The 12,006-nt window shown below is 43.9% G+C and overlaps 1 protein-coding gene and 1 long non-coding RNA gene across 2 annotated transcripts in view; one reads left to right on the top strand and one right to left on the bottom strand.

The window, feature by feature from the left end:
• Positions 1-7,233, top strand: part of CACNG4 (calcium voltage-gated channel auxiliary subunit gamma 4) — a 91,318-nt gene extending 84,085 nt beyond the window's left edge. Inside the window, exon 4 of the mRNA XM_053375347.1 lies at positions 4,451-7,233. Coding sequence (XP_053231322.1) covers positions 4,451-4,992 — 542 coding nt within the window. The 3' untranslated portion in view covers positions 4,993-7,233. The remainder of the gene's footprint in view (positions 1-4,450) is intronic.
• The window catches only part of LOC128407242 (uncharacterized), a 106,786-nt gene that overhangs the window by 59,368 nt on the left and 35,412 nt on the right, over positions 1-12,006 (bottom strand). The window lies entirely within an intron of this gene.

The following is a 12,006-nucleotide window of genomic DNA, read 5'->3' as shown; positions in this document are numbered from 1 at the left end:
CACTAAAAATCCTCTCCCTGTAGCAAAGTTTCCCTGAGGAGATTGTATCTTCAGACAGCCCTTTCCTGCATCAGTTGGGTGATCATCCCTCAGTGATCAGCTGGGTTTGTAGGGAGTGAGGGGATTCTTTTGGGTATCCTGGTCTCAAGCTGCATAAGGCTTTGCATACCATCACTAATGCACTCAATTCAGTCCAGGCAGAAATTATTATTATTAATGTTATTATTTATACCCTGCCCATCTGGCTGGGATGTCCCAACCACACTGAGCGGCTTCCAGCACATACAAGAACATAATAAAACATTACACATTAAAAAGCTTCCCTATACAGGGCTGCCTTCAGATGTCATCTAAGGGTTGTCTAGTTACTCATCTCCTTGACATCTGGTGGGAGGGCGTTCCACAGAGAGGGCGCCACAGCCGAGAAGGTCCTCTGCTTGGTTCCCTGTAACCTCATTTCTTGCAGTGCGGGAACCGCCAGAAGGCCCTCGGAGCTAGAGCTCAGTATCAGGGCTGGATGACGGGGTGGAGACGCTCCTTCAGGTATACAGGGCCAAAGCTGTTTAGGGCTTTAAAGGTCAGCACCAACCCTTTGAATTGTGCTTGGAAATGTACTGGAAGCCAACGTAGGTCTTTCAGGACTGGTGTGATATGATCCCAGACTGGCAGTCACATTCTGGATTAGTTGTAGGTTCTGAGTCACCTTCAAAGGTAGCCCCATGTAGAGAGCTTTGCAGTAGTCCAAGCAGAAGATAGCCAGGGCATGTAGGTGTTGGAGAAGAGAATGCAGCAGAGAAGACCAATAACAAGTGTCTTGCAATTACTTACCTTATTTTCCCCTTCCCTATTTCTTATTATTATGATGTGTGTCCCCAAGAGAATGGAGCATTCAGTGCAAGTCTCAATCTCTTTTGTCTTAACAAGCAGACCACCGCAGCTCCTCATTAGGCGAGAGCTCAGAGATTAGAACATCTCCCGCTCGTGCTAGAAGTGACCCTAAATATCAGGGTGCTTATTATTCTAGGAACACATCGCTAGATTTTTTCAGAGCACAGGACTTTAAACATACACCGCGTGGGTGTACGAGCTTCGCCTCCAGTTGCCGGGGGCTTGAGAAATCTCCCTGGATAATTACGTAACAGCAGTGACTGACACACATAAAAGAGAGGATGTTATTCCTCACCGTCCCCAACAAGGTGCTTGTGCATCTGGGCTTGGCTGTCTCCTCCGTGATTTGCCGTGTGACACACTTTCCAAACGCAGCAGATGGGTCACTGTTTATCAGACGATCTGACTGTGCCCGTTTCATGGATTTTCTTCGCACGGTAGTATGGGCAGGGAGGGGCTGGGGGCTGCTTTCTGCATTTGTATTTACTATGGAAAGGCAGCACGTGTCTTTGCAAAGTTTCTACAGTGAAACATCCTCTTGGGGCCAAATTTCTATCCATCCTTCCCCAGGCCATGTTCTGACAGATGGAGCGAGTAACAAGAATGCAGCTCTTGCAATATATGCAGAGAAAGAAAGCAGTCGAGAGTTTCTCCTGTGCAAAACATCACCTTATTTTCGAGAAGAATTTAAGAAGCACTTTAAACATCTGCTGTGACAGATTCAAGATACAGGGTTCATTTGGGCAGCTCAATAGCCCACAAGCCTGACAACACCAAGATTGCAAGTTCGATTCCCATACAGGGTCACCTGCTTATTCTTGCAATGTAGGGGACTGGACTAGATGGCCCTTGTGGTCGCTTCCAACTCTACAATTCTATGATTCCAAGCCACACATTATCCTCCACTAGCTTCTACATATCCTGCAGCCCAGTCAAATCAGGTGGGCAGTGGCTGGAGTTGCTGGACTACAATTTCCATCATCCCTAGCTAGCAGAACCACAGGGGTGATGAGAGTTGTAGTCCAACAACAGCTGGGGACCCAAGTTTGAGAAACACTGCCTTATAGTTGGTCAGGCTACCTTTGAAGGTGACTCGGAAACTACAACTAATCCAGAATGCGGCAGCTAGACTGGTGATTGGGAGCGGCCGCTGAGACCACATAACACCAGTCTTGAAAGACCTACATTGGCTCCCAGCAGGTTTCTGAGCACAATTCAAAGTGTTGGTGCTGACCTTTAAAGCCCTAAATGGCCTTGGTCCAGTATACCTGAAGGAGCGTCTCCACCCCTATCGTTCAGCCTGGACACTGAGGTCCAGCGCCGAGGGCCTTCTGGCGGTTCCCTCACTGTGAGAAGCCAAGTTACATGGAACCAGGCAGAGGGCCTTCTCGGAAGTGGCGCCCGCCCTGTGGAACACCCTCCCATCAGATGTCAAAGGGAAAAACAACTACCAGGCTTTTAGAAGACATCTGAAGGCAGCCCTCTTAAGGGAAGCTTTTAATATCTGAAGGGCTATTGTATTTTAATATTTTGTTGGAAGCCGCCCAGAGTGGCTGGGGAAACCCAGCCAGATGGGTGGGGTATAAATAATAAATTATCACCATCATCAAGTGCAGGGTATCAGCCAAGGTCTTCTTACGAAGTAGGCAGCAGGTCCTGGGAGTTGTGGGGGGAGCAGAAGTGGCAGCTCCCCAGCCTAGCCATTCCCCTCCATTGTGGAACAGGTGTGTATGTGTTGTATTCAGCCTGAGGCATAAAGCCAACTCTTAGGAGCCGATTAGGCAAATGATTAGGCAGGGCAAGGCTTACCTGGCTCCCCCATATTTTGTTCAAGTTGGCACCCCTGAATGTAGGGTTCTGTCCCATTGCCAGTGATACAGTGAGGCTGAACGGTCAGCCTGATTGTCTTCTGTATGTGGAATTGGTGTGGGGGCAACCTAGTCTACCAAAACTCAGTGTTGTCTACACTGACATGCTGTAGCTCTCCAGGGGTTTTTTCAAGCGAGGAGTCTTTTCCAGTGCTACCTGTAGATAATAATAATAATAATAATAATAATAATAATTATTATTATTATTATTATTATTATTACTATTACTATTACTATCTGTACCCCGCCCATCTGGCTGGGTTTCCCCAGCCACTCTGGGCGGCTTCCACAAAGACCAAAAATACACCAAGATGTCACACATTAAAAACTTCCCTGAACAGGGCTGCCTTAAGATGTCTTCTGAATGTCAGGTAGTTGTTTATCTCTTTGATATCTGATGGAAGGGCGTTCCACAGGGCGGGTGCCACTACGGAGAAGGCCCTCTGCCTGGTTCCCTGTAGCTTTGCTTCTCGCAATGAGGGAACCGCCAGAAGGCCCTTGGCGCTGGACCTCAGCGTCCGGGCTGAACGATGGGGGTGCAGACGCTCCTTCAGGTATACTGGGCCAAGGCCATTTAGGGCTTTAAGGGCTGTTTAGGGACTGGGACGTTTTGCATGCAAAGCAGGTGCTCTACCGCTGAGCTGCAGCTCTTCCCCCTGGCCTACACCTTTGCCTCGGGAACCAAAACAAACCCAGCCAAAGATCCAGGAAAGACAGAGGCTCTCAGCCGACGTTTTGGGATCATCGCTGCTCTGAGGGACTATGGTGAAAAGCAGAGAGTGGGGAAGAAGAGGAAGGGAAATAAAGGCCCTTTGCTGGATGTTGGAAGCATCTGGGTCACCGACTTAAGAGAAACAGCCCAGTGGGGGAATGTGGGAAGGTTCGCTTGCGAGATGAAATCCTTTCAGTGAGCGGACAATGGATGGTTGAAGTAGATATCAGCAGTGCAAGAATCAGCAGTGAAAAGACATGTGGAGTTCTCTGGAGGATGACTTGCAATGTGCTTGGGAGAAGGTGTAAGCTCGCTGAATGAAAAGCCGTGTTTTACTGCCTTTATGTTTTGATTACCGTATTTTTCCGCGTATAACACGCCCCCGTGTATAAGACGATCCACAGAGTTGTTGGGCTTTGGGCGAGGGGAATTGCCGGCAATCGCTCACCTCGCAGAAGCAACCAATCGTCTGCCCAATCGCCCGCCCAATCGCCACAGTAGCAGCCAATCATCAGCAGGCCTTGCCGCAGCCACCAATCACCCGCCCAATCGCCGATGACAATCTCCTGCTCGCAGATGCCACAAATCACCCGTCTCCCCTCTGTGTATAAGACATGTATAAGATGACCCCCAATTTTTAACATTTTTAACAATAAAAAAATCATCTTATACACAAAAAATACGGTAATTTTAGTATGTATTCTGTGCTTTGATAGTTTTTAATATGTATTTTGTGCTTTGTATGCTGTAACTTTGTGCTATTAACCAGGTATAGGCGGTATACACAAAATAATAATAATGATGATGATGATGATGATGATGATGATGATGGGCCACCCATGCAACAGATTGCTGGTCGTATATTGCTTCACTCTGGTTAAATCGTATCCTTACCAACCCAAGGGCTTGTGATGAGGATAATTTTGTTATGGAAGTATTCTCTCGAGCTGGCTAATTTCCCTCTTTCTTTCTCCCTCTCCAGGATTAAGTAACATAATAGGAATCATTGTCTACATATCCAGCAATGCAGGTGATCCTAGTGACAAGCGGGATGAGGACAAAAAGAACCAATACAATTACGGCTGGTCTTTTTATTTCGGAGCCTTATCTTTTATTGTGGCAGAAACAGTTGGCGTCCTAGCTGTGAACATCTATATTGAAAAGAACAAAGAGCTAAGGTTTAAGACCAAGAGGGAGTTCCTTAAGACCACTTCTTCTTCTTCCCCTTATGCCAGGATGCCAAGCTATAGGTACAGGAGAAGGCGGTCCAGATCTAGCTCTCGATCTACAGAGCCTTCTCCATCCAGGGATGTTTCGCCCGTTGGCCTGAAAATGGCAGGTTCCATTCCCATGAACGAAATCTCCATGTACACGCTCTCCAGGGAGCCCTTGAAGATCACCACAGCCGCAAGCTACAACATGGAGCAAGACGCGGGTTTTCTTCAAGTTCACAATTTCCTTCAAAAGGAATACAACGAAGGACTTCATATCAACATGGTCAACAGGAGAACAACGCCTGTTTGAAGAGGGGACCGTCTGCTTTTCTTTAAAACTACAACGCGAAGCAAAATCCAGATCTTTTTATACGTGAAAAGCGTGTATTTTTTAAACAAAAGCTCTTGCATACCTCAAGAGAAAAATCATACGGAGAGGTTGAAGAGATTCTGAAATGACCTGAAGATACGGAACTATACATTTCTAGCTGATTTTTATAATAAGCTCTTTCGAAAAAACAAAATTTGTTTAAAGTTCTCAGTGTCACCAAAAGGGAAGGGGAAAAAAATTAAAATCAGCAGCTTCTTTCCCTGCACTTTTGTAGTATGTGTAGTGTAACTTGTGAAACGGAAAACATTTTAGCTATTGTAAGGTTCTGAATTTTTCAGTGTGGGCTCCCCCACCCCCAATAATGCTGTCTCTTAGTATAAACCCAGAACAATCACAAACGCTGCCTAGTGCTCTTGTTTCCTTTAAGCTGACAAAAGAGGGAGAGTTTTTTTTTCCCCTCTCTCTCCTAGGAAAAAAAAAGGCAGGGTACCTGAAACCAGCATGAGCTGTGAAACTGTAGCATATCGTTTTTGCTCTGGACGGATTCAAACATTGCAGAACTCTTGACAGGGAACCAAATACCACAAAAGTCATTTTGAATCACAGTTCTGCTATTGAGCCGGGGGGGGTGGGATAAGTCCAGGTTCTTAATTAAGCTGTTTCTCTCCATATCAAATCCCTGTGGAGAGTGAGTGGCTGAAGTAAGATTTGCCTGAAATTGGCCTGGTAATGTGAACTTTATTTCCCTTACTTCTCCCCCTGCCCACCAGACTGTTAAAACACCCTTTTGGATTTTGTACAACTTTTTGGCCTATTCACACTTGAGGAAATATTATTTTTTAGATGAGGAAGCTCTTTTTAAAATTATTAATCGTAATAATAATAATACTGTGCATCGCCCACCCCATCCGTTAATGCGCACGTAGTTGAAACCGATGGCTACCTAAACCCAGCTTCACAAACAAGCAGGCATAGGAGAATCGAACTAGAATCCCATACAGTCAAGGGAAGAAGAAAAAAAAACTGCCTTTACTGAATCAGATATTGAGTCTATCCAGTCCTTTCTAGGGTCTTCTAGATTCCTCCAGCTCAGCTTCTAAAATTCCCAGCTGTTAACATATCGAATCATGTAACAAGGCATCTAGCATCATTGAGCTGTAGCCCCACTTCAGTCATCAGTGAAGTACTTAGAGACCGCAATCAGAAAACCCTCTCGGAAATTACATCAGTGGCTTAAGCAGTTAACACAGACTAGTACCGCTGCAGCTTTATTGAGGGAAAGTAGAATCTTCCCCATTCAGTTACTGGGCTCCCATGCAAGGCCTTTTAAGATCACTCTCGAATCCCTTTGTGCTGAGTTCTGTCTCCACTTTGTAGTAATACAAGCTGACTCGGAACGAGGCAGTTTTAGAAACATTCACAGAGCTATGCTTGTTTTTTCTATATTGAGCTACTTTGACAGCTCAGAGATGCCTTTTTTAAAAATAAAAAAAATGAAACAAACTATGACTGAAATGAATGTCAGGGTGGTGGTGCATCTGAAGAGCATAAAAATGCCCCACCGGATCAGGCCAAGGTCTGTTGACTTTAGAGTTCTGTTTATCACAGGCTGGCAATGTCAAAACTAAGGCACGGTGAAGCTATCCCATGTCGCTAGTCCTCAGCACTTAATAAATCAGAGAGGTTTCTTGCCTCTGACCATGGAGATTCCATCTAGCTATCATGGCTGAAAGTCATTGATAAGACTGATCTGCCATGAATTTATCTAATCCTTTAAAAACAAAAGCCATCTAAACGAGTCGCTGACACCACATTTTCTGGAAAAGGATTCCCTATGTCAATTTTCCTGTCTGTCAAGAAGTGCTCTCTCTTGTCTGTCCTTATCTATTTTCATGTTTAAAACAAAAAGTAAAAAAAAAAGTCTCTTTGCAGGAGGGGAGAAGTAGGTTTCATGATTTGTTAAAAATGCTAGAGATCTGTTTGTATACATGTCTATGCTTTCAAATGATAAATTATTACTTTCTTTGGGAGGCTTCTCTAAAAAATTAAATAAGGCTTATGATAAGGGTAGACGAGTACGTACAGAAGCAATTTGTGTCACTCGTGTGTCATACTTAAGTGCTTACTATTTTATACCTCTTCTAGTCATTGTATTTTCAAGTGCAAGTTCCCTGAACTTCCCCACCCCCATTGTGTTAATAAACTAACAAGTAGAATTTAGTCCTCATTTGTATTTGCTGTAATTACAATATCCATGTTTATAGATATTATTTCCTTTCCAAGCAAGAGACTGACGTAGGCTTGTCTTTCTAAAGTTTTTCTGCATTGAAATGAAAACTGACAGTGTGAAATTCGATGGATTTTTTTAAAAAAGAAAGAAAAGAAAGAAATATACAAAATGTATTCTGCCAGTGGGAGTGTTTCTGTTAACGTTTTAGTAGAATCTGCAAAATCACACACACACACATATTTATATCTGTCCCCTTTCTTTTTCCCTATTGTCTAGTGAAAATCTTGCCCGGGTACACCAGAATTCATTTGTTGACCACTGTGTGTCTAACACGAGCAGCTATTTGTCTATGCTGTTGCTATTATTTATTGTATTTTTGAACTGCCCTTCCTCAAACAGAGACCAGAGTGATGTGCCACACAAGAGAAACAACAAAATTGACATCAGTTATTAAAACAGATGCAAAACTAAAATACTCATAGAGTAAGACACAGAGTAAAGGTAAAGGGACCCCTGACCATTAGGTCCAGTCGTGACCGACTCTGGGGTTGTGGCTCTCATCTCGCTTTACTGGCCGAGGGAGCCAGCATACAGCTTCTGGGTCATGTGGCCAGCATGACTAAGCCGCTTCTGGCGAACCAGAGCAGCGCACGGAAACGGCGTTTACCTTCCCGCTGGAGCGGTACCTATTTATCTACTTGCACTTTGACATGCTTTCAAACTGCTAGGTTGGCAGGAGCAGGGACCGAGCAACGGGAGCTCACCCCGTCGCGGGGATTCGAACCGCCAACCTTCTGATCGGCAAGTCCTAGGCTCTGTGGTTTAACCCACAGCGCCACCCGCATCCCATGTCCATTAATATATGTGAGTAAAACTTAGCTGAACATCACCAATACTTTACAATGGTGTTCAGGGCAAATATTACCGTACCAGACTGAAATGACATGGGTGAATAGAAACGTCTTTAGCTGACATCTAAATCCCAACAACAAATTACATAACCTTCTTAAATGCAAAAGATTTCAATCCTAAATATTGCTCAAGATGTCATGAGATGCAGCACACCCAAAACAGTCATTGCCTAATTTCCTTTTACTAAGAGGTCATTCAGATAATCAAAGGAATGTGGGTGGTTTTTTCCCAAATGGAGAAATTCTCAAAAATTTGAACCAATGCCAACGTTTCTGGCTAAATGCTATTGTGTTGGAATTCTGGGAAACACAAAAAATTTGGCAGGTGCATGCTTCCCTTTGGGGAGAAATTGTACAATTGCAACCTTTCTGTTTCATTTGCAACAGCGCCTTTCCATCCAATACTTGAAATAAGAGCCATTTGGGAATCCCACTTTGGTCAATCAGGGAGGTTTTAAATGATCAGCCTTGCTCCCATCTCAAAATTGTCCAAAGGTGACACCGGATGGACAGGAACATTTGAAAAGTTGACTTTTACATCTTTACTTTTTGTCACGTGTTGGGGCGGCATTTTCTGTTCCTGACTGCGTCCTGATTGTTAACTATTGCCTACAAAGGAAGGTCACAATAGTTAAAGCAGAGGGAGCAATTGCCAGGTGTTAAAGTAATCCTCTGTATATTGTTAACCTGCTTAAAGTATCTTCCAGTAAAGTGGTACCTCGGTTAAGAACTTAATTCGTTCTGGAGGTCCGTTCTTAACCTGAAACTGTTCTTAAGCTGAAGCACCACTTTAGCTAATGGGGCCTCCCGCTGCTACTGTGCTGCCGGAGCACGATTTCTGTTCTCATCCTGAAGCAAAGTTCTTAACCCGAGGTACTATTTATGGGTTAGCAGAGTCTGTAACCTGAAGCGTATGTAACCTGAGATACCACTGTATAATGCATTGTTGAAGACCCTCAGGGTTGTGAGGTTAGCAGCTGACCAATATCAAAAGGAGGAGGGGAGGAAGGCTAATTGGAAATAATAATAATAATAATAATAATAATAATAATAATAATAATAATAATAATAATTTTTTATTTATAACCCGCCCATCTGGCTGAGTTTCCTCAGCCACTCTGGGCAGCTCCAGCCACTCTGGGCGACATCTGAAGGCAGCCCTGTATAAGGAAGTTTTTAACATTTCATGTTTTACTGTGGTTTTATAATTGTGGAAAGCTGTCTAGAGTGGCTGGGAAACCCAGTAAGATGATGATGATGATTTATTGAATTTATATACTGCCCTACAACCAGGGGTCTCAGGGCGGTTCACAGAATAAAATCAAGATATAAAACCACAAAATACCTAATAAAAATAAAAACAACAACCCAATAACCCCCACATTTTAAAGAACACATTTTAAAAGGGCATAGGATGTAAATCGGATCAACCAAAGGCCTGGTTTAAAAGGAACAGTTTTGCCTGGTGCCTAAAGGTGTGTAATGAAGGCGCCAGGCGAACCTCCCTGAGGGAAGCATTCCACAGACGGGGAGCCACTGCAGAGAAGGCCCGTTCTCGTGTTACGGCATATAAAATTACTATTATTAACCACAAAATTCGATAAATTCTGTCCTTTTTAGGGAGATCTTTCTCATTTGAACAAGCTATGGGTGATTAGTTTGATATTTGATCAAAGGACTTATGATTAATCAATATACATTTGTGTGAGTGTAGAAGACTTCAACCTCTTCTGGTAATCCTGTTACTGAAGATTGTCAGCACAGTGGCAAAACCTGGCATATAGCCTGTCACTGTCAAGTGGTCCTGCAGGACTGCTCAGATAAAGTGCAACTCTTTGGTGGTTTTGCTTGATAATTAATTGATCAGCCTCAAGTGAATCCTGCGGTCCTTGGACAGGCAATGACATTTTTTATTTAAAAAAAACACGACGTGATGTTTTTTGAAGGAGGTTATCAATATTTTCCCTTTCTGCACTTTGTTTTGAAATGACTTGATTCCTGGTTTGGTTTTGTTTTTCTTTTGGGGGGTTGTGAAATATTAGGTTTGTTTGAGAGGTCTATTTGAAGTTGGCGTTCTTTCTCTTTAGAACATTCAGCCCAGTGCACAACGTTTACAGTGGTACCTCAGGTTAAGTACTTAATTCATTCTGGAGGTCCGTACTTAACCTGAAACTGTTCTTAACCTGAAGCACCACTTTAGCCAATGGGGCCTCCCGCTGCTGCCACACTGCCGGAGCACAATTTCTGTTCTCATCCTGAAGCAAAGTTCTTAACCTGAAGCACTATTTCTGGGTTAGCAGAGTCTGTAACCTGAAGCGTATGTAACCTGAAGCGTATGTAATCTGAGGTACCACTGTATTTGTTGTCAGGTCTTTGCAAATGGGAGTGAAACTACAAACGGGTCTTTTATTGATAATCTTTTCATGGTGGCTCACAGTGACTTTACAAACACTTTCAAAAGCGGTAAGGAAGTAACTGCCAGGTGTGTGATTGTATGAAGATTGGTGTAGGAAAGATGTTGATCCCATAGTGCATTGCAGCATATTCTTCGTGCTGCTGGTACGAAACAAAGAAAAGGGCAGTGTATTTTCAGACCTAGCCTTTCCAAGACCTCAGTGGCATCCGAACAGAAGTAATAATAATAATAATTTTATTTATACCCCGCCCTTCCCAGTTCAGAAAACCGGGCTTAGGGCAGCTAGCAACAAATTTAAAACACTTAATTGATGCAACAAATAACAGCATAAAATACAGTATAAAACGTGAATAACAATAAATTTGGAATTCAAAAATCAATTTAGGGGGGAAATCCATCCAATAAACATCAGATGATCACCAGGGCTAGCTGGCTAAATTAGTCCTATTTGGGCCAGCGAGGGGACCAGGGGAGAATTAGCTGTGGGATCCCAGAGAGGGTAATCTTCATAAAAAGGGGAGGGAAGGAAGGGGAATAAAAGATCAGGCTAAGTTCAAATTGAAAGCCTCTGTCTTACAGGCCCTGCAGCAGGAAGTTAAATCCTGCAGGGCCCTGGTCTCATGGGACAGAGCATTCCACCAGGTCGGCGCCATCACTGAGAAGGCCCTTGCCCGGGTGGAGGATAATCTGACTTCCTTAGGGCCCGGGACCTCTAAACTATGATTATTCATGGACCTTAAGGTCCTCTGCGGGGCATACCAGGAGAGGCGGTCCTGTAAATACTAGGGCCCTAAGTACACACAAGCCAAATAGTGGTCGGACTTTCAGAGACAGATTAATGTTGTGAAAGCATGTATGTATACCGTTATTATACGGAGGAATCAGATGTTCTTCAGCAGCATGCCCAATCCCCCAAAATCACATGAGCCTCCAGCCCACAGTACCGGCAATGCAGTTTTCAAAACTTCTTACTCCTGGCAAGAGAGCATCTCACCTAGGAAGACCCATGCCTCTCAAACAACTCTGTGAGAAAGATCGGGAACACAGGACTGGAAAGCCAGGGGGAGCTGGCTCATCACTCCTCAAAAATGTTCTATGCTCAAAAGCCAGCGCTTCCAGTACAACCAAAGTTAGCTGCGAGCGACTAAGTTGAGAACAAGGGAACCTGCATTAGGCACGATGACTTGTTTGTTTTGCTGGTTGGAAAGGAAACTGGTCGCAACAATGAACTTTGGCTGAGCCAGGGCAACGTACATATTAACTAAAGTGATCAACATCTCACACGTCCACACTCATGTAAGCATCCTTCCACCATGTTAGCAACATGGCTTGATATTGCAGACACCTTAGAAACCCCAAGTCCCAGGCTTCCACACTGTCTGTAAGCTTAACTCTCTCTACCTTCCATCCGCTCTCATCTCCAAATGGAACTGAAT

Source organism: Podarcis raffonei, chromosome 2 (assembly GCF_027172205.1).
Source record: "Podarcis raffonei isolate rPodRaf1 chromosome 2, rPodRaf1.pri, whole genome shotgun sequence".
In the NCBI taxonomy this organism is placed as follows: domain Eukaryota; kingdom Metazoa; phylum Chordata; class Lepidosauria; order Squamata; family Lacertidae; genus Podarcis; species Podarcis raffonei.
This window is presented reverse-complemented; position numbering and strand designations above follow the sequence as displayed.